A 23914-nucleotide genomic window follows, 5' to 3' on the forward strand; every position below is an offset into this window, starting at 1 on the left:
GATGACAATCTCATTTTCTTTCCCCTTTAAGTGACATACTTTTTGCCTAAATGCTCAATGTTTTTCCTTTTATTTATAAACCATTAGTTTACTAGAATGTCTTCTTTCGGCTAGGTTGTCATATATCTTAACTTTGCTGCTTTTCATCTATCTTCCATCCTACTAACTTGTTCTTCTGTAATATATATTTTTCTCATTCTACTATAAAAGTCATCTATATTTCAGCAGTTTATGTTTTCATGTCAACTACTTCCAATTTATTTTTCTTCCTAACTACCTTATCTTGCCTCATGTTACCAACATTCTTCTTTTCTGATCTCTTTAAGGATTTTTTTTTATGTTTATTTTAAATTCATGTTCTATCTGGCCTTAAAATTTTGCTTTATCTGGGCACAGATTATTTCACTTTGTCTTTCCTCTATATCAGTTATATTTTTAAGTATATTTATTCAGGTCCATTGACCTCTCTCTCTCATTCTGTGGTTTATCCAAGGTTTATGTTCTGGAGAGGCAGATCATTCGGTTTTCCAATTTCTGGAATTTCTTTGTAGGAGCTTGAGACAAGCAACTAAATCTTCTCATTCTACCATATGTAATACTTCAGTCATATTTATGTCAAATAAATGGAAAAAAAAAAGTCAACCTGAATTTTTCACTAAATGGTTTTCTTTTTCAGTAGTTTATTGACTCAATCTCATATTCTTTCACAAGTGGCCTCAACTTAATGCCTTACTGAGGCACATACCGCTTAGAGAAAATGCTGCTTCTTATTATAACAGACTTCAAACACTGAATTTAAGAAGATGAAAAAGAACAAGTGCTGTATGCTCTCCCTACCTTTCCAACTGGTGATTATTTGCATTCATATAGAATTTATTTTCTAAGTTTTTCTGCTTGTAACTTTGAAGGAATAATATTTTTAAAAATCACAGCAAAAGCATAAAGCAGACAAAATTCTTTTTTTGGGGGGGGGGGGAAGGAATACACTGTGCTTATAACTAGACTGAGTACCTTAGGTGGAAAGCCAGTTGAGCCAGGACATCCTTTTTTCTTTAAGGTTGGTGTGTGAACTGGAAGTGGAGTAGAGTCTACAGTCTGAACCCAGGAGCAAAAAAAGGAAATAAATGTCATGAAACACTCCATTAATTTCAAATATAACTAGAAAGAAACCAAAATAAATAAAACCAAACAAAACATCAATAAGGCAAAAAGTTGTACTAATTAATAATAAAGAAAACCTCAATAAAGCTAAAATTCTCATAATGTTGATAATTTAAATCTCTGCCTGCACTATCTACAAATGAAATATTTGTTCAATTAGTAAGTTACTTCAGTCTGGAAATATAAAAATAAATCATTTGGATCAAATGATCCAAATAAAAAAAGCCATGACATGTGGCCTACAGAAATATGAAGATGTTAATTTTTACATTCATCTGAATTTGCCATATTACTTCTAAAAAGTATCTGAAAATGTCTTTAGCAAGATTTATAATAAAATATTTAGAAGATTCTTTTAACTGCTCAACTTCCATACATGAACATATATTACATATATAGAACACAACTCTGGATGTGAATACATAGACAGAGGCTGACATTGGGGTTTTTGTGCAGAAATTAATTTCCAAAGAAGAGAATTATTTAATTTTATTGGAATTATTTAATATTATTGGAATTCTGACTGTAATACAAATTTATAGTCACATACCATATCTTTCTTAGTTAGCTATGTAAAATATGGTCTTCTTTTATGGGGTATTATTTTAAGATATTGTTTTGAATGAAGGGAACCAATCATTTCATTGGATGTTATTATGGGGAAAAAAGAGCCACTGCTTAATCAGCGAAGTAGTTTAAAAAAAAAAAAAAAGGGATGGAAAGTAACTTCCTTTTAGGATGCCAAGCAAAAAAATTAAAGAAAAAAGGTAGTCTTTGCATAAAGTATAGAACATTTTAAACATTACAAGAAAAATGGATGGTCCTATCTTTGCTGTTACTACACAACCTTGTCTTCATTGTTACTATACAACAATGTGTCTCTTTGTTGTTACCATACAACCTCCGAAAACCAGAATATTTTATGTGCACTATAGCCTTAAAACAAAATTCAGTTGACTTTCTCAGAAATTTGTTTGTGAGTTTAGCTCTAATTTAGATTTTATTTACTTTTAAGTAGCTTGAAAAAGTTTTAAACCAAACTTAAAATTTAACATTTGAAAAGATAAATATGAACGATGAAAGAAAAGAACACTGAAAATCTATATAAAAGTTAATAAAAAAACAACAGGAAACAAAGTTGTCAATCGAATTTACATAGAAAGTCCAAAGGTTATTAGAATTAAAAGAAATTAAGCAAGGGTGTTGGATAGAAGATCAACAGAGTTTATAAAGACAAGGCAATGCACAGTGGAAATGTATTTAAAAAGGATCCCATTCACCATAGCAACAAAAATTTTAAGGTACCTAGGAACAAATCTAACAAGCATTTTGAAATACACTGAAAATAATGAAATTTATGGAAGGATGTAAGAGAATACCTAATATGCATACCATGTTCATAGATGGAATACCCAGTATCATGAAGATGTCAATTCTTTTCAAATAGATCTATAAATTAATGCAATTCTAAGCAAAAGCCCCATGTGAAACTGACAAGCTGACTTTGAAAGTAATATGAAAAACTAAAAGTTCAAGAAGAAAAAGACAAAGGAGTGTGGGATGACTCATCTTACCAGGTATCAGAAATTATTTTAGAGTGAAAGTATTTGTATTTAAGACAATTACTGTCAGTGAAGGAATAACCAAAAGAACAATGGAAAAGAATTGAGAATATCCAAACAGATCCATGCATATAAAACAGAATAGCATTACAAATCAATGGGGGAAAATACAGCAGGGTCATTTGTTCATTTGGGAAAAAGACATTAGAAGTCCATTTCTCATTATACATAACGATATATTTCAGTTTGACTAAGGACCTAAACAAGTAAAAGCAAAATTTAAAAACCCAAGAAAATATAGAAGAAAGTCTTTATAATCTCTGCATAGAGAAGAACTGCTTTAAAAAGACATAAAAAGCAGAAGTCATAAAGGAAAAAGACTGATAAATCTGACTATTTTAAAATCAAAACTTTTGCAAGACAAAAAGACACCACAAATAAAATTAAAAAGTAAGCCACAGACTGGGGGAAAACATTTGCAGTGCATATAGCTAGCAAAGAATTCGTATCCAGAATATACAATTAACACAAAAAGCTATAGGAAAAAATGATTCAATAGAACAAAGGACATGAACAGGCAAATCCTCAACGGTCAATAAACATAAAAAAAGATGCTGAATAACACTAGAAAATAGATGCAAGGTGAAACAAAAATGACACTTCATATCCATCAAACTGGCAAAAGTTGATGTGTGACAGTGAGGTGGGGATGTGAGGAAATGGGGAACTCACACACACTGCTGGGGGAGTGAAAATTGGCCCAATCACTGTGAAAAACAATTTGGCAAGATCCAGTTAAAGTTGAAAATGCATATAACATAATACAACTCAGTAACACCACTAAGTATATATGCCAAACAAACTCTGCACATATGCAAAAACAGGTATGAGGATATTCACTTCAGCACTGATAACGAAAAATTGGGAACAACCTAAATATCCAACTACAGGAGAATGGATAAATAGTTGTGGTATATGCCACAGTTATAACGAATGAACTAAATGAACACGTATCTGTATGAATAAACCTGAAAAGCAGACTTTTGAAAGAAAAAAGTTACAAAAGGATACAGGCAATATTTATGTAAATTAAACACATAATAAGCACTACTATATATCATTTATGGATACAAATGAAATAAACATATAAAACCAAGAAACAGAAGATGCACATCAGCTTCAAGATATTTAGATATGTCTGGGAAAGAAGAACAGAGAATGGTATACGGGAGAATGTTTCAACTGTTTCTGAAATATATTTTCTTTGAATAAAAATCTGAAAAACAATTAAGCAAAATTTTCATATCTGCTTAATCTGTGGGTGATACTTACATGGGTGTTTATATTATTCTCTGAATGCTTGAAATATTTTATGATTAAAACAAAATGTATAATTTCAAAATATTAAAACAATTGTAACTAAAAACACAAGAGGGTCTCATTAACTTAACCAGTTTGGAGGAACCTACCAGAGTTGGAAAAAACGTGACTACAACTCACACTTCACTTTAGACAGCTCTTCAGATTGAACTATCTGCTTCTACTGGAATGCTAGACACAGCTGTGAAGATTTAAAAAATGGAAAGCAAAGGAGCTTTGTCTGAATTGTAATGCTGAGTGAAGAATCAGAGCTGCATCTTAAGGCAGGATGGCATGGACTGAGAGGTACAGCATTCTTTTGACTTGTGGAAGAAAGCCACCTCTGTTGAGAAAATTGGCTTATTGGCTATTTAAAATCATTGACTGACATGAAGTATAAACACAACACAGTTTTTTTTGCAATACTAAATGTCAGGATTTAGTTGACTGTCTGTTACCCATTTAGCAGTTAGAATGAACTATTCAGTTGCCAGAAGTGGCTATTTTACTTTTCAGCTCTACTTACGATGTAACAGGTTAGATGTATCATGACTTATTACATTTATTAGAAGAATTAAAATATGTGCATGGCACCTGTACTGTACTAGAATTTCTAATAATTCAAAAATTTACATAATTTATCCTCTGTTCTATACAGTTCTCTAATTAAAATAAAGACTATCTTTCTAGTTAGTTTTGTCTATTTCAGGTTGGGGACAATGTGCTCTTTAATTTTTTACTTCTATCTACATTATCAGTTAAATGCAATGATCTCCAATAGACTGTAACTTGTTACATAATATATTTCACTAAAAGGAGAGAGACAGACTTGTTTCACTCAATTCCCTCTTTCCTGACACAAGTGAAAAGTTGGGGAGCAAGGCTGCTCCAATGAGGCACCTTAACTGGCTCAGCTTCACTAGATGTGGAAGGAGATGTGGACCGTGACTGGATGTGAAACTTGACGCTCGGGTTCCATACATATGTGTTCTCAACGGGATCAGTCTAGGAAAATAAGCCAGGAAAAACAAAAACCCAAAAAATCACTTTTAAACAACGTGCAGCTCTTAGCAAATTTCTGTTAAGGCATAATTACAACAACATTTCTTGAGAAAGGAGGAAAACAAACTTTAGTTTGAATATTCACATAGGGATACCTCATTATACAAAAGCATAACCACTAGCTTTAATGTAAACAAGGACTGACACAATAGTTAACCAAAGGCTTCTCTCCAATCTTCACTGTTGATCTCTTACTTTGAGCACCGGTCCTAACACACATTCTATGTTTCTGTATTTCACAAAATGAATCATACACGTGAAATAAATAGAGTACTTAATAGAGATATATACTGCAGATTGGAGATAGTTTTGTCCTTCATAAGAATGAAGTTTGGTCTCTTACTACTCATTAATTGAAAGTAAAAAAAAAAAAACTATCTTATCAGCTTTGTGCTGGACACTAAAGTAAATCGTCCTTTTATTTTGCAGCAGTAGAAAAACCAGCACGTATATTCAGTTGCACCCTCTTAAACCAAGCATTTATTTTCAGAAATTAAAAATGCTTTGGGTTAAAATTTAGCATAAAACATCTTATGAAGCATACTGACTAGTCAGTTTGGCAAGTTTCAGAATTACTAGGATTGAGTTTTTAAAATGAAAGGACAATGAAGGTAATTTGGAAAAGTGGTTCAGGAACTTATTTTGAATATGTTGTACAGTAAAACAATGCTTAGATCATAAGTCACAAATCATAAAAACAGCATCAGTTTAATAATTTAAACGTGAACTTATATTTTTCCTTTGTTCTTACTATGGCTATACTTTAGAAGGAAGACATGATGATAATGAACCCCTTAGAAATGCCACTGCTGTGGCTCACACCTGTAATCCCAACACTTTGGGAGGCTGAGGTGGGCAGATCACGAGGTCAGGAGATTGAGAACATTCTGGTCAACATGTTAGACCCCCATCTCTACCAAAAATACAAAAAAAATTAGCTGGGTGTGGTGGCGCATGCCTGTAGTCCCAGCTACTCGGGAGGCTGAGGCAGAATTGCTTGAACCCAGGAGGCAGAGATTGCAGTGAGCCGAGATCATGCCACTGCACTACAGCCTGGGTGAGTGTGAGACTCTGTCTCAAAAAAGAAATGCCCCTGTTGATTCAGGTGCAGTTATGAGACTGTTGGCAAAGTAGAACTATTAAAACAATGAATTAAAATATAATTTCCCTGTACTCAAAACTAAGTGAAAAGCAAAACTTCCTTAAAATTCTGGGTTCAATGGTAAATAACTGAGAATATAAATACTTGGAAAAGAAGACTCCCCTAGAAATTAACTTCATAGCTTTGTTTTTAGCTCAACAGAACTCTGGGCACATGGCTTCAATCTCTAAGGTCACAAATTGTTTTCTCAAGTTGAGGATATTTTCCTATTGATAATTAATGTAGGATACTGTTATCAATGTATATGTTGCATCTCTTAAAAAGAGTCAATTTCTGTTCAATGTGGAGAATTCAAAAAAATTTGGCAAGTGTATGGGAGGAATAGGCTAGCAGGCTGGGAAACACTATCGTAGTACTCCACTGGTGCCCACCGACAGCCTTCCTGGGTGGTGGGCATGGAAAGGTATTCTGGTAACCACAAAGCCACCACCAGGCCTTAAACTTTCAGCTATTGGGTTTGGGAGAAGGGTCTCAGTGAAGGCATTTAGGGATCTTGGAGCAGCAGCCATTTACCAACTGCTAGGATACTCAATATTTTAAAAAGTGGTACCAATGAACTAAAGCTTACCAGCTGAGTATCAGCTCTGTACATGTGATGTGGCTGATTTCATGAAACTAGTACGCCTTGTGAAGTTAGAGAGCCAGACCAGTATCCCATCTCTTGAGTCCAAATTCAGCATTATTTTTGTTCTACCAGAGGCATCTCCATAGCAGAGTAATTTACTCAAAGTAACTTGATAATCAGGAGGGCTAAGTTATATTACCTCCTTTCATGACAGTAAATTTTGGCCAGAAAAAGGAAAAGTAGGAGAAAATGGTACTCAGGAAACATTCTGCCCAGTTTACAATTTTATTCAGGGACAACCATGGAGAAAGTAACTAGTTTAAATTATAAATATGAACTTTGACCATGAGTTGAGAATAAGGCAGAAATGTCTTTCAGTTTCTAAAAACCTCCTCCTTCTAGTTTTCATAAGACTATACAGATTGCAAGGAGAGTTAGGAGTCCATGGGGAGGGGCTTCAGTTAAAATGGAATTGAGAAGCAAAGCAGAATTGATACATTTTATACCAGTAAGAACTTAAAACTGACTGATATATCATCTCAGAAAGTTTTAAGGTATCTAAGTAGGGGACTTTCCATGTGTAGAAAACCAGGCCATCTTAAGAAAATTTAAAAGCTTCTGACCTGTTGCAAAAGGCTTCAGCCCCAAAGCTTGACTGAAAGATATTAAAGAGAAGTTCCTGTGTGAAAAGTAATGTTGTGTGTATGTGAATAGCTGATACAACGGCTTTGTATCTCTGGGTGCGATTATTTCAAAAACTCTTTAAAAATGGGAAAGGCCAAGTGCATGCTGTTTCCAACAGTACTGGCTGAAATTTTATAGCAGGCCTGCTCTTTGAGCTGTTTAAACACATGCTGACAGAAGTTGAGCATACTGTCTTATACTTTCTTGAACTAAAATTAGAAAACACTGCCGTAAGCCATTTTGTCAGTATATGGTCTAATGGAAGGTTATAACATGATATCGGTGAACCTAAAAAGCAAGGCTTTCCCTAGCCCCAGAGCGGTTATTAAAATACTTACCAGCACGTTTGTTGATCTTATGAAATTGTGATATTATGACAGTGGGATATTGGGGAAAGGAAAAATACTCTATCAATTTAATTTGTGGCTACATAAATTAGTAACTCACTCTTGAGGCTTTTAACACACACCTCTTGGCTCTTCTGAAGGATTACTGTCAAGTCTTTTTCTCCTAACTAGTTTTTCTCCATCAATAAAAATGAAAGAGAATACGGATATGGATAGATTTAAAAGTGATTTTCTCTGCTGAATGAGGTAAAAGGTGGTTATTCAAAAACAGAAAATATTTAGCTTAAATGAAAATAGTTAACTGTAATAGAAGTAGAATAGGCCAGGCACTGAGGCTTACGCCTGTAATCCCAACATTTTGGGTGGCTGAGGTGGGTGGATAACCTGAGATTAGGAGTTTGAGACCAGCCTGGCCAACGTGCTCAAACCTGTCTTTACTAAAAATACAAAAATTAGCCGAGCGTGGTGGCATATGCCTGTTCCCAGCTACTCGGGAGGCTGAGGCAGGAGAACCACTTCGAGCCAGGAAGTAGAGGTTGCAATGAGCCAAGATCACGCCACTGCACTTCAGCCTGGGCAACAAGAATGAAATTCCATCTCAATAATAATAATTAAAAAAAAGCAGAATAATTAAAGTACCATACTAGCTTTTTAGAGCTATATACCCTTAAAGTAAAAATCAGAGTTTAAATAAAATCAAGTGAGTTTTCTTTTAAAAAATATTAAAAATAAGAGAAAACACTGAAATATTTTGAGATGGTAGCAGGCATATTATAAAGCTGAACTATGCCATTTATAGTGATACTCTGATCTTTAATTTAAAAAAACCTATGAATATAGTAATTAAAATTTAAAAATTGCCACTTTATTTTCAAAGTGTTTTTCTTTTAAAGACAAAAAACAAAGCTTGGCAAAGATGAATAAACTCAAGGCAAAAACCATTTTAAAAGTAAAAAAAAAAAAAATGTTCAGGTCTTGTAAATGAATCTAACGGTTAATCACATTAACAGGTATAAGTATTTCATTTCATTTCTCAGTTACCACCAGAGTAAACAATATCTCAAAAGTGGTGTAACACTAAAAATAAGAAAAACACAAATAACTTATTTTCTTTAGTAAAGTTTTAATTATCACCATCCAGACTAGAATTTTCAGGATGTTACTAATTTTAACTACAATTAAATGCCTACCAATGCATTTATAATTAATGGCTTATTCTATCCACTAAAATGCAATTAATTCCATAAACTTTCAGAATATTCAATGACTACATGCTGACATTTAAAGATAGCCTATGATTCATTTTAGTAATGAACTGGCAATGAATCTGATAGAGTATAGCAGCAAAGCAACTGATAAATACCATTAGTTATTTTAATACAAATTTTAAAACCTTAAAAACAAACATAATCATTATTAATATACTTTAGCCATGGAAGTTAAAATATTTTTTGTCATTCTTTCTGTGCTAAAATATTATAGCATTAAGTATAATGCAGCAAAAGCTAATAAACATACATCAATAGCAGAGAAGTTATAAATTCAATATAAGAAATATATTTAAGTAAATACAATTTTTCTTTTTGGCTAATTTTCTTTTCCTAAGTAAACATACTTTAAGGTGTTATTCTGATGAACAGTCATTAGAAACATCTACTATACTTCATTATCATTTTTACTTAATCCTCTGTTAACAAAAAGGGCAGAAAAAGCTGAATATTAGTGATATTGTCCATACTGCCAAATACTGTAATCCAGAATGTTCATAAAGCTACCTGAAGCTATTAGGATTTTTCTACTAAAAGATCCTCAAATGTACATTAAAAAAGGTTTTTCACCTCCCCTCCACCAGAATCACAGAACTGGTTTTTAGATGACCCACTTACCAAGGATTCCTCAAATTATGAACAGTATGGTTTTCTTATAAATAATAAAAATAACAACTACTCATCTTAAATATGTATTAACACGCCTTTTCTACTGCCTAAATAATTACAGCTTTGAACAAGTAACAACCCTCTCATAAGAAACCTTGCTTCAAAGTAAAAAACACCAAGATTTGATATGGATCGTATATGGTCAACCTACTAAAAACCAGCTTGCATCTGACAAGTTGTATATACTGGTAAACATAAAACTGTAAGTTAAAAAGTCCAAGTTTCTTTTCTTTTTCTTTGAGACAAGATCTTTCTCTGTTGCCCTGGATGTAGGGCAGTGGCACAATCATGGGTCACGACAACCTTTAACTCCGAGCCCAAGCAATCCTCCTACCTCAGCCTCCTAGAGCAGCTGTGACCACAGGTATGTGCCACCATGCCTGGCTAATTTTTTTGTTTTTTATTATTGCATTTTAGGTTTTGGGCCTGGCTAATTTTTAAAAAAATTTTTGTAGAGACAGGGTCTCCCTATGTTGCCCAGGCTGGTCTTGAACTCCTGGGCTCAAGCGATTCTCCCACCTCAGCCTCCCAAAGTGCTGGGATTATAGGTATGAGCCACCAAGCCTGGCCAAAATCCAGTTTCTATCAATTTTCTTTATCCTTTAGCTACAAGTATTTTGAAAACAAAGTGGAAGGTAATTTAGGTAATTTAATATTTTGTATTTACAACACGTATAAACTCAAATCTTTAGTGATACATTTCTGTTAATTGAGCTTATGATACAAAAACAGTATTAAAGAAGTACTATATCATTTGGAAAACAGTAAATACATTTTATTGCTCTAGAACAAATCCTAAAAAATGACTAAAGGTTATGACTAGTAAGTGTAATCTTACTAGTTATATATAATGCACCCTGTTTCCCTTTAAGAAAATTTATTCTCAAGTTATTTTCAGTATCAGATTTGAATATCTAGTCTAGAGAATTTACACATATTCTAAGAAAACATAAGAGAAAAGTAAGCCATATGTGGACTATAAAAATCTCTGCCCCAAACTCTAAAGGAACAATCTGAAATAAGACATTTAGCTACTAAAGAAAGCACTGCGGAAATCTCCCTCATCATTTGTATTTGAACATTAACAATATCATCAGTAAAACCTTTTTCTTCTACTATACTTAATACTACTTATAAAGAACATAAACATTCAAACTACAAATGAGGTTTAATAGCATATTAGATACAAGAATGCAAGAAACATGATTTTGTAATACTATCTCATTCGTATGACATTTCATGGTTATTTAAATTTTAATTTATTAAAATACTGCATATTTTCTTTTCTAAACACGGTATAAAAGATAAAATCTTATGCTACTGTTAGACTAGAGGCCACTGTTCAGAACAACTATATTATGTATGTCCTACTGAAATACACTGATGTGCTGGGAAACACTAATGTTCTACACTATGCCACTGAGATGTTTCTATTTAACAGCTGAGTACATTCTTTTAAATTTAAATTCTTTATAATTCTTCAAGCATCTTCACAGACACTATCACTTTTCAGTGGCTGACTTTTTTTGTTAGATACTTAACCCAAGAAAAACTGAAGGAGGCCAGGAAAGCAGATAACCGAGCCTATTATACCTACATTTTAAAAAATCATATGTAATTATAAGTCAATAGATTATGCTTAATTATAGTTTATTCATATCCCATAGAATGAAAACATAGAATTACAGAGAGACCTTCTAACAGCCATTTCTCTCAAAATTTTTTTCTTAAGAGTAACAAAAATGTTCTACGTGGCCAAGGCCCCAGAAGACTGCAAAGCAAATGAGACATAATTAATCCATAATAAAATTAATTAGAGAAACAAATCCTAAATTATAACCTTATAAAAAAAAACCCAAGTAGTTAAAAATTTAGTCAATTCACAGGCTGATTATTTGACCTTAATATAATTGGGCACACAACCTTTTGGTTTTCCCTTCTAGAGGTTATGTAATATAATCAACATATTTATTCAGATTAATTTGATAAATCCAAATATCTAATGGTTTTAAGTCTCCACAAATTTCAAAATAATCAAGCACTCAGTTGAACTAGTAATCTTTCATAAACACAATAATTAATGAGATATCACTTGAATGCAGTTCTACTGACCATAGTACAGGTATCTGAAATGCTTATTCATTAATAAGCAATACAAAAATATTGTATATGCTATATTAGAGTTATTCATGTTTATTTTACAGCCAACCCTCCAGCACACCAGAAAGACAGGACCACAGGAAGCAACAGGCCACGCTAGTGCTTCCCATGCCCACCACAAACCAGAGAATTCCCTCATCTAGAACTTTTTGAGTCCAAGAATTATGAATGTAAAGTGTTAATCATTCTCCATGGAGATAAACTATGAACATTAACAATTTGTATCTATCACTGACTTTCCTTTTTAATGTTAAGATTTTACACAGTATATAAAAATCCCAACACTGTCAGCTAGCCTGTTGTTTTTCAATGAGGAAGTATGTATGTGTGTATATGACTAGTACTGGGATGTAGGATGGTTTAGAAAAATTCCAACTCCGGGCATGTGAGAATCCTGTAGCAGAGGAGTAGTGGCTGACTCATTTCAAGTTGGGAAACATGGAGCTAGGATTAGTATAGGGAGATATTTACAGTTTGTTAATAATATATATATAAATAATGTTACTGATATTTTTTAAATCTCGGAATTATCTTAGAGCATAAAGGATTTATTATTATTTCCTCAGGTCTCTATAGGTATTTAAGAAGATTCCTTTGAACTACATTTAAAAAAAAAAAAACGACAACAAGATTTCTCCAGAACTGATTTACATAAAATTGTAGTCAGTAAGATGTACAATTTGTCCCAAATCATTTTTGAATTTTATACAATATGAATTATCAAGTTTTCTTTCTATGTAATTAAAACCTATAAGAAACATCTACATATTTGTTTAAAACAGATTCTTATTTAGGAACTCATGTATTTTGTCTCTGACTAATTTAGAAAGCATACTTTAGGATCATTTTTCCCCTTGATCAAAATAAAAAAGATATTTCATCATTTTAGTAGTTTGGTTACAGTAATTTATATGAACATTCTTAAAGCTGTGCAGCCAAAGCCAAAAAATAAAAATAATATACATAAAAGCAGCACAGCAATAGCAGGAGCAGCAGCACAAAGCATGCAATAAATGTAATAATATACCACGAAAACATTAACAGGTTCTGCAATCACAGGCAAAAGGATGAAAGAGGGGTAAAAGGCATCAGGATGAGTACATAAAGTGCAAAAGTCTCTTACACGTCTGCCTTTGCTAGCTGGAGTACAGGATGGAGAGCGCTTCAATAGAGAAAGGAGAATACGACATGTTACAAATATTACATATGTAAGACTCTCAAGGACTACTATTGTATTATCAGACAAAGTATATAAACATACATATAAAGCCACAGTTTTGGATAGTTTGAATGTACATATATTTTCAGGAAAAACTGGAGGATAGGATGGTAAGAAAACAGTTGTTTGGACTAGGTCTAAGGTTGACAAACTTTTCATTGGCCCATGTACAAACAGTGACCCACAAAACAATGCTTCATCAAGTGATGGACAATTTCTTTTATGGAAAGGTTGGCAGTAGCAGGATGGAACAAATGAGAACGAAAAGGATCTAGGTATTTTTGATTTAGTGCTGGCAAACATTTCATAAAATAATGAACTAGCTTGGCTTTAGACATTTACATACCAAATTTTTACTATTTTCAAAAATGATTCTTTTAAATGACAAGGGCTAAGTTAGAGTTTCAGAATTAATGGTAATAAATTAAAATAAAAAGTTATTTAAACAATACCCCATCCTGACTCAACTTCGGCCATAGTCAAAAGAGGGACTTTCACCTTTCTAGCATTAAATAATTAAGTAATTAGGAAAAAGTGACAATTATCTCAAAATATTTTTGTGATGCTCCGGCAGTAGAGCTTCACTAATATGAACCATATCTACTTCGGCAATTTCTTACATTAAATCCAACCTAACGTTTATTGTGAGCTTACAGTATGTTGGGTACTAAGCAGACTTTGCAAAGTACTGAAAGATAATACATGCATGGAAGTTCACAGACTGCTAGAGAAGATCATACTAGCAACAATGTGATAAATGCTATCACTGAGATACATACAAGGTTTGTATGGGAACCTAGAGGAGGGATAGACAAGATTTTCATGGGAACCTAGAGGAGGAAACATAGACTAGGTGTATAGGAGTTATAGATTCAAGAAAAAAACTAAGAAGTTCAAGAATGAGAAACACTACTAAAAATTAAGTATTAGTGTTACAATAACTCTGTCAGATAAGTAAACAGGAACTCCCTCCCACCCACCCGCCTGCCCGATAGGTTCCCTTCCTCCCTCCCTTCCTTCCTTTCTTGTCCCCTCCCTCCCTCCCTCCCTTCCTAGTTCCCTCCCTCCTTTCCTTCTAGGTTCCTTCCCTCCCTCCCTTCCTGGTGCCCTTCCTCCTTCCCTCCCTCTCTCCCTCTCCCTCTTTCTCTCTCTCTCTTTCTTTCTTTCTTTCTTGAGTCTTGCTCACTGCAACCTCCACCTCCCAGGTTCAAGTGATTCTCCTCCTCAGCCTCCTGAGTAGCAGGGATTACAGGTGTGTGCCACCATGCCCAGCTAGTTTTTGTATTTTTAGTAGAGATGGGGTTTCACCATGTTGGCCAGGCTGGTCTCGAACTCCTGACCTAAGTGATCCACCTGCTTCAGCCTCCCAAAGTGCTAGGCTTACAGGTGTGAACCACTGTGCCCAGCCAGAACTATTATTTCTTTCTGGAGGAAACTGGAATGGAAGATGACCTGAACACTATTCACTATTCAAGTTAACAGTAAACCAGGATTCGAAGGCCTGGAGATTTCTAAACAAGTTTTTCCACTATGCAGGCTAAGGTCTTGGGTTCAAAACTAGTTATTTTTCCTCAGTTACTAATGGGAAGAAACTTGTCCCTTCTTTCCCCCAAAACCAAACAGCCTAACAATAAACAGATCAACTCCAATTCTTTCTCTAGCTATCAATTACTCTCTCCTCTCTTCCTTAATAATCATAACAGCATTTATTGAGTGCAGAGTATATGCAGATTCTTTTCAAAGTGCTTTACATATATGAATTATTTTAATTCTCACAGAAACCCTATAAGGTAGGAAATATGATCTCATTTTAAAAATGAAAAAGACAATCATCTTGCCCAAGGTTATGCAACTGTTAAGTGGTAGGGCCAGGATTCAAACTTCCTTAGTCAAACTTCTGAAAAATGGTATACAATTGCTGTCTATACTTCTTAACTTCCCAGTGAACTTCTAATACAGTGCAAATCAGATTCTGCTTTGATCTGGCACTCAGAAGGTCAGTATTTCTGATTTGTCCTATTTGATCAGCCATCTCTGCCATACCATCACACTGACCATTCCCCTTCTTAAAATTCTCCACTCCTGGCCGGGAGTGGTGGCTCCCGTCTGTAATCCCAACACTTTGGGAGAACAAAGTGGGTGGATCATGAGGTTAGCAGTTCAAGACCAGCCTGGCCAAGATGGTGAAATCCCCGTCTCTACTAAAAATACAAAAAATTAGCTGGGCATGGTGGCAGGTGCCTGTAAACCCAGCTACTCTGGAGGCTGAGGCAGAGAATTGCTTGAACCCGGGAGGCAGAGGTTGCAGTGAGCCAAGATCGCTCCACTGCACTCCAGCCTGGGTGACAGCAAGACCCCGTCTCAAAAAAACAAAAACAAAAAACAAAAAAACTCCACTCCTCTAGTTATTGTGACAGGTACTTTCCTGAGTAACCGTGTACTTCTCAACCACTGCTCTTTCTTCGTTTTTGTGGATTCTAGTCCTTTACCCTTTGTTCAATGGAGATTCCAGGTTTCTGTCCTTGGCTCACTGCTATAGTCTACTCCTTGGGGAATCTCATCCACTTTTAACTCTGATTATTTCCAAATCTCTGTCGCCAGTTCACTCCTCTTTCTTAAACCCCTGACACACATATTAAATATCTGTCTGCTGGACACCTCCACCTGGATGTTCCTTAAGAAACTCAAACTTAACTTGTCCAAAATAAAGCTGTCACCTTTCCCTTCTGTTAAATCTTTTAATAATTATTATATACAAGACTGATTAAATCTAAGGTCCATAATATGAAGCATAAAGTTGAGAAACACAGACCCTTATTCTGGCCTTTGCCCATGTCTTCATACTCATTTCTCAATCCCTTCCTCATACTTTTTGTTTGCCAAGCAAGGGACAATTCAAACTAAATTGAAATCTCCCTCTGTCCACAACCCTGCAACCCTCTGCTCCCTCTCTCCCCAAGTTTGCTCTGCCTGTCTAGAATATACTCCTCTTATGCAGTTTCTTTTTTATTTTGCTGAACATACTCATCTGTGAAGACCCAGCTCAGGCATTATTTCCTTTAGAAAGCTGTTCTGGATCCTCCTTGTTCAGTCAGAAATCTCTCTTCTTTGTATTCCCATAACATACAATCTTTATCTTTTATTACTGTATTTTCCACTTAGTGTTATAGTTATCTGGTTATATATTTGTCTTTCCCACTAGACTGTCAGGGCAGGAAATAGTGTACTAAGCTTAAGGGCAGGAAATATTGTATTATGCTTAGCATAAGCCTTTAAACTTAAAAATTCTCAATAAATATTGAATGAATCCTTCTGAATGTATTGTAGTACTTAACCTAGGTATTTCTCATGGCATTTATTGCTTTCCACATTGCACAGTGCGTAACTATATAATTATTTTTCTAATTACAAAATAAGCATTTTGAGGTCTATTTCCACATCTGCTTTGTCTTTGTATCCACCATTATGCCCAGTATATTACTACCCATGTAAAAAGTGCTAAAATGTTTAACATAAAAAAATAATTTTTTTGGGCTATGTCTACTTCTAGACTAGAGTCTGGTGTGAGGTAAAACCATGAAAAAGAGCATTAGTATCTCAGAATAAATATATTATCACTATAGTAAAAACAAGTTAAAATGTCTCCCCCAAAACTATCTTTGAAAATGAAGGACAACACATTTTCTAAGTTAATATCATTTAAAGCCAATAGTGATACTACATCACCACAGCAATGATTTCTTACTAAAGTGTTTACCTAGAAATTGTGTAATTTTTATGTTTTCAATATTTTTATGTTTTCAACAGAAAGGGAGAAATAGAGGAAAACACATCCATCCACATGCTTTCTCTCTTCTATACATCCACACACAGTTTTTTTTATAAACACTAAAACTGAATTCATGGCAAACACTATCAACCAGCACCTTGTCTTAATGTGCAATCATATCCCACTTTAAAACATCTATTTCATATATAGGTCTACGAATCGCCACCAGAACTTTAAGACTGAATATGAAGATAGGCACACAAGCAGAAATCAAAAGAAATAATCTCAGGAGTAGATAATTAGGCTAACGGTTTTTAAGTTTCAATTAATTAATCCTAGAGGTCTTATTTAATAAAATACCAAAGAAGAAATGGACCACATAGTCATAGTTCTTTCTCTTTAGATTGTCTAAATACATTATTATATATGCAATAAACTATATAATATGTACAATTATATTCACCATAATATATTGCCTAAGTTGAGGAAAAAATGCATGTAACTTTCTGAAATATGCAATCTTCAGGTAGGGTTGTGCTGAATATGTAGATGGAACTTGTAAAAACAAAAATTGAATGAGGAAATTTCAGGAATGCCAAAGAAGCAGGACCGATTTTGGTCATAGGATTAAGAATCTTTACAATGTCTGTTTTAAGATTCTGTCTCCTACCAATTCTCTCATACGATTGACCATCCCCCCAAGTATAGCTGAAACTATGCTGCCAAGCTTCAGATTTCTGTAACTGATTGTAACAGAATGTAAAAGAAGCTGGGAAATAGAACCATGTTAAATCAAGAGATAAATTAAAGAAGTTAGGAGCCATAACTGAAATTAAATATTTTGAAACATCTTATTAAGATGTTATACAAGATTAAAAACAAGTCCAGAACTCAGCCTGCCAATACTGTCAGACTACTTGCTTTTCTTATATACCAGAATACAAGAATGGATAACATATTAGGAGGACCAGAGAGTTGGGCTATAGATACTATCTCTATTTCTCTGTGTCTGACCTTTATATTCCAGAGCTTAATCCTTGATTTACTCTTTCAGCAGTATGTCAGAGTAAGACAACTCTGAAAAGCCAAGTTGAGTACATTCTCATTTGCCAGGTAATGGGCAATTTCTATTTTTGTGAACAGGGACTCAATGAATAAAGCGTAGAACTGTAATTTAATCAAATTCAAAACTTACTTAGCACATATTTACTATATGACAATGTGTTTCTCAAATATAAAGAGCAAGCAGCTCATTTATATGATTGTAATTAGCACTGTCTATAATATACTCAAGCCAAAGTTTTTTTGGTTCAGCTAAAAAGAAAATGAAGAGAGTACATACCAATGCTACACGCTTGGAATGATGATCTCTGGATCTGTTATTATTGGGATGAAGGGAGTATATAGGGGAGAGAAATGGAAAAATCTAAGCAGCTGAACTCCATTTGCTCCTTACCCTGTCTGTTACTTACAGAAAGAGGCTGGAGCTAATATAGATTAAGTTCAGGATTGGGCATGTACGGTTGAAAGAAAAGATGAGGGTAGAAGTGAGAATAATTTCTACAGGAGAAGGGATCTTGGTATCTCTGTTCTACTGCTTTCTTAATGGGTTGAATGGAAATGACTTTCTCAAGAGACCACTTATCAAAGTAGTCTCAACTTCTTTTAAAATGAACTCAAACCTTCTTTATCTGTCCTAAAGAATATTTTGCATAACAATTTATCACCACACTGTCCTAATACCAAGATTGAGAACTCTTAAAATGTCACTCTTAAAAACGGGAGAATAACCTATCCACTCTTAGTAACAGATGAGTGCTGTGACAATGGTTAAAACAACCAGACTATTTTCTGAAGTTTTCTTCTTTAAAACTCTTGTGATTCTACATGTAGAAAAGCCAAAATGCCTACATTCCCCCAAGTTAGAGAAGCAGAAAGTGTTGAGAATGTATTCTGCTCTGCCTGGTTACCTCCTTTCATTTTCCTAGAGGGAGGGAATGATTGGTATTACATATATTCCTTCTCTTCAAAGCTACCCTTACACATACAAGGACTGGCCAAACAATGTGACTTAAAAAGGGAAGCATCTTGCTCTGAACATCTTTCCATTTTGCCAAAAATTCCAGCATTCATTTGAATTTTGAGATAACAGGCAAAACATATGAAGGAAAAATTAGGGGTGGGGATATTTTAATTTAAAATTATACTGTTTTAAATAAAGTAACTACACTTTTAAGAGACCTGTGTGGAAGGGTAAAAGTAGGAGTAAAGAAGGTAACTTTGGAGGAGGAGAGGCACTGGTGGTAAAGCTCCGACAAATCAGAGGGCAGCATGAGAACACTGGGTTCCAGGAGACAGAGGGAGAAGAATGATGATATACTGACACCAAAGGACTTGATTTCCTGCAATTTTGCTTAATACTAGCCTTATTCCCTTCTATACCTGCAAGTCCCAGCTGCAGTTCCACTTTAGGTCTTCAACATAATTTCTTCTATAGCAATGAGACAGAAAACAAAAAAGAATGCCCAGAAGGATGTATACTATGCATTAGAGCCTTACTTACTGTAGAGGGCAGGCATATAAGCATGAAGCACAATATAACTAGATTTGGCACAGAGAACAATGAAGACTTGATTTGCTCCTTAAGAATCCAAGTGTGGCTGGGTGCAGTGGCTCACACCTATAAATCCTAGCACTTTGGGAGGCTGAGACAGGCGGATTACGAGGTCAGGAGATCGAGACCAGCCTCGCCAACATAGTGAAACTCTGTCTTTGCTAAGAATACAAAAACTAGCCGGGCATGGTGGCATGCGCCTGAAGTCCCAGCTACTGGGGAGGCTGAGGCAGGAGAATCACTTAAACCCGGGAGGCGGAGACTGCAGTGAGCTGAGATCCCACCACTGCACTCCAGCCTGGTGACAGAGATAGATTTCATCTGGGGAAAAAAAAAAAAAAAAATCCAAGTGCCTAATAAAAAAGGAGCTACAGAAGAACTTGAACATTGTATCTTGGATGCTAAACTCCAATATGTCAAAGATTCCATACTGCTGTTCAAAACATCATTCTGCTATGACATTGAGGATCAAATGAATGACTGATAACTCTGGGAAGGGAGATCACAGGTAGAACTCTCAAGAGAAACACGAAGTTTGTGCCATAAAATATTGGTGGTGGGTAAATTACTGAGTGATTAACAGCTAAGAAAGTATTTAAGTGAAACTGAATTGATGGGCAAGAAAAGAAGCTAAAGAGAATGCAGAAAGGGAGGGAGCCAGTTTATTAAGAGTAATAAGGGCATTATTACTGAGGAAATTATGTACACGGTTTCTTTAAATCTTCAAACAACCTTATGAGATTAGTTTTAGCATTATTACTATTTGTCTGATAAGCAAACTTAAGGTGTAGAAAGGTTAATTTCTTCCAAACCATACACCTAGAAAGTTGTATAGGCAGGATTTGTGCCTGCTTATGCATTTAACCAATAAATTCAGAGAATGGAGCTTAGTGGGAAATCACGCCTTTTAGGAACTGGAATATGAATAAAAGATTTGGCAGCTCTTGTGAACTCAGCTTCTTTTTCCTTTTACTAAGAGTTCTCTTGCAGTGCAATAAAATTTACTTTTATGTTTGTACTGAACTTATGTTGCCTTAATAGTGGGTGGAAGACGAGAAAGTATATTCCTGGAGAAAAAGTAACATTGGGAAATGGCTGTGGAGTGCTCAGGCATTACAGCTGGGTGGCAGCAGTGGCAGAGTGCCTGTGAGGACAGAAACAAAATGAGAACCTGGCTGAGGTGTGCATTCCTGCAAGATCTGCTGGGAAGAGCTCATGTATTTGTCAAAATACATATTGCTCCTGGGGTTTTTTTGGTGACAGGAAAGGGGATGAAGAGGAGTTTGTTAGAAATAAAAAGGTTTTCTAGTAAAAAGAACAACTAAAACACTTCACCTTTCTTTTCTTTTTAAGGTGAATGATATCTGTATGGAAATACCATATTGAGTATTTTAATAACCTGAGCAGCAAGATTATAACATGCAATACCATTATACATGAGGAGAGTTCTCTTTTTATCACACTATAGAATTAATCAAAGTAATTGTTTTTTGAATAGCAAAACAGTTCCTGTTTAGAATGAAAATATGCAAACATCAGTAATTCCAAACATATTCAAAATCACTTTTTTGTTCAACAATTTCTAAACATCTAGATCTACAAGTTCCCTTAGTAGAAAGTTATGCTAACTACTCTTCTGACTATAAGTATCCTAACAAAACAGAAAGAATAAAACATTCAAAAATCTCCCCTGGTTTTACAATTCTACGTACAATATTTGCATTTGAACTCATTTTATTTCCCCATTTCTGTAAAGACTACATGTTCAACAGGATAATAAATGCTTTAGGACAAGAATTACTGTGCCGTTTAATGTGGAATAGAGAGAATGTTATGCCAGGTAGTAAAGAGAATGAATGATATAACATTTAACAGGAACTTCTAAATTATTAAATTGATAGAATCAGGAGAGAAAATGATAATGCAGTCAATTTATAGTGCGTATGTTAATTAAAATCACTTTGCACATTAGAAGAGAAATTCTGTCAGCATTAGAAATAAATCAACTAAAAATAGATTTATTTTAAAATCAGTATTCCATTATTGTCATACAATAAAACCTATTGGAGAAATTAATTAAAAGTAACTTTTTTTATTATACCACCAGAGGTTTATTTTTAACCAACATATAAACAGTAAAGTGCTGAAAAGGAAAAAGTAAAATAGAAATTATCAGGAAAAATAAAAATGAGCAAATATATACATATACATATATATACATATATATATATATATATATATATATATATATATACATATATATAAAACTAAATAAGCATTCCAGGCTTTACAATTCTTATAAAGATTGAAAATACAGATATTCTCCAATGGTTAAAGCATTTTTCAAAGTAAATTTTTACTGCATTATGTTTAATATTGATAAATCCTACATTATATTTAAGATAAGAAACAAGCATTATTTTGGCTCCCATAAATTTTCAAATGTGGTATTTCTAAAACTGACTGCATTACTAGGCAAATTCTTCAAATTGATTCACTGATCTTTTTTACTGAAGGATGCATTGGTTTGAAAATCAAAGACTTACGTCATCCAAAAAATCAATCAGTGAAGATGAGGAAGAAGAAAAGGAATCCTATTTAACGAATACAGCAATAAAAAAATAGAAAATATGGATGAAGCAATTTAATAAGAATAATAAATCAAAAATTTTGTAAAACAATTGAAAGGCAAATGACATTAATTCAAATAAATAAATGAGAAAAGCAGTCACTATCATTGTTCTCAAGAAACTGATTTATTAATTACTTTTTAAAGAGTGATTCTTTTTCCTTTTTCTAAAGGAATGAAACACAATTTATATACTCTGCCCAAAATGTAATAAAATGAAGCTCATGACAAATAATTAATAATCAAATTAAATGTAAGCACTTCAGAAGTAACAACTAAAAGTAAGCAATAGAATCACTGAGGCTTCTAATTCTTCCCACTAGAACATCAGTTCTAGTTACATAATCACTGTTTCATTACTGTGTAATCTGCCTAACAGAGTTTATGTAATACTTTATAACAAAAAGCATTTCCTACTGTATAGTTTTTAAAAGATGAATTGATTTGAAATAGGAACCAGCAATACCTCAATGTGAGCTTTGGCATTTTCTCATTTTTTATTGTAGCACTATCCTTTGGAGAATAGGAAAGACTGTCAAATTATTTCAAAAGTTGCGATTTGTTCTGCTCTTAATGTTTCTTAAGGGAGATGAAACTGCTTTTAAATTTCATAATGACTCATGATAGTTCTTAGATGTTTTGTTTAATAGAGGTGGGAGTATCACCTCCATAAGAATGCAGAACATATTCCTCTGCTAACATGTTTTTGTTTATTTAAGATTCTAGGTCCTCTCATGTGGGAAGCAATAAAACAGTTTTTTTATAAGTGAATTTTAAATTACAAAATGAATTTTAAATTCACCACAGAGGATATTTGAAAAGTTTGATAATACTTACTTCAAATTGATCCAGAGCATCGGTAGGCGTATTCAAAAATGCCAAGAAAGAATGCTGTGAGTCTTGGTGCTCTATACCTAGAAGACAGCAGCAACTTTTTTTAAGACTACAACAATTAAAACGGATTTTAATGGATAATCTTCCCTGTCTGAATACACAAACTACTGTATTTCAAAGTTGATCACTATTATTAACTCTACCTTTGAAAAAACCTAAAATACACTAGTGTTTCCTAGAATATCACTCAATAGTTCAATTATATCAGTTTCCATGAAATACTTATTTAAGTCATCGAGTTTCTTTCTTTTCTCATATAGTAAATCATTAAAAAACCACATTAAATCTTTTGGTAGACTTGAGAGAATTTAAAAATAGGGGCCTGTTTATGTCTCATTTTTCTAAATTAATTTAACACCAAACAGGTTTCTGTTTTGAAATACTCTTATCAAAGCATACAGTATGCACTGTCTAATATAAATAATCCTTTATAATAAAATAATGCAGTGATAAAACAAATATACTTAATTACCAAAAAAAAGACAATCTGATTTTAGATATTTTTTATTGACAGGATGAAGACTCCAAACTTCAGTTTTTTTCAGATGAATTTTTTAAAAGTCATACATATCTCTTGACTAAGGCATTAACTTTAAATGCCTAATTTCCCAAATAATTCTTAAACCACACAAATAAAAATACTAGGCAGAAAAAAAAAAAAACCCCAGAAAACAGCCAATCCCACATTTTTTACTTCCATATCCTCAGGAATTGACATTAACTGATTTGTGTTTTTCATATTACTATCTAATAATATAACATAGTTATCAGGTAGGCAATATGTTCAGAA

At 33.9% G+C, this 23914-nt stretch overlaps 1 protein-coding gene across 19 annotated transcripts in view; it reads right to left on the reverse strand.

The window, feature by feature from the left end:
- Positions 1-23914, reverse strand: part of CDC42BPA (CDC42 binding protein kinase alpha) — a 327338-nt gene that overhangs the window by 53457 nt on the left and 249967 nt on the right. For 5 of the 19 annotated variants that reach the window (XM_032289464.1, XM_032289476.1, XM_032289474.1 and 2 more), the window contains 5 exons: positions 23068-23144; positions 22148-22195; positions 13123-13161; positions 4983-5087; positions 1012-1095 (listed from right to left, as the gene is read on the reverse strand). In XM_032289464.1, coding sequence (XP_032145355.1) covers positions 1012-1095; positions 4983-5087; positions 13123-13161; positions 22148-22195; positions 23068-23144 — 353 coding nt within the window. The remainder of the gene's footprint in view (positions 1-1011; positions 1096-4982; positions 5088-13122; positions 13162-22147; positions 22196-23067; positions 23145-23914) is intronic. The other 14 variants (XM_032289475.1, XM_032289483.1, XM_032289480.1 and 11 more) reach the window with 9 other exon arrangements.

This window comes from Sapajus apella, unplaced genomic scaffold, assembly GCF_009761245.1.
Source record: "Sapajus apella isolate SASKATOON/1434 unplaced genomic scaffold, GSC_monkey_1.0 scaffold22, whole genome shotgun sequence".
NCBI classification, from domain to species: Eukaryota; Metazoa; Chordata; class Mammalia; order Primates; family Cebidae; genus Sapajus; species Sapajus apella.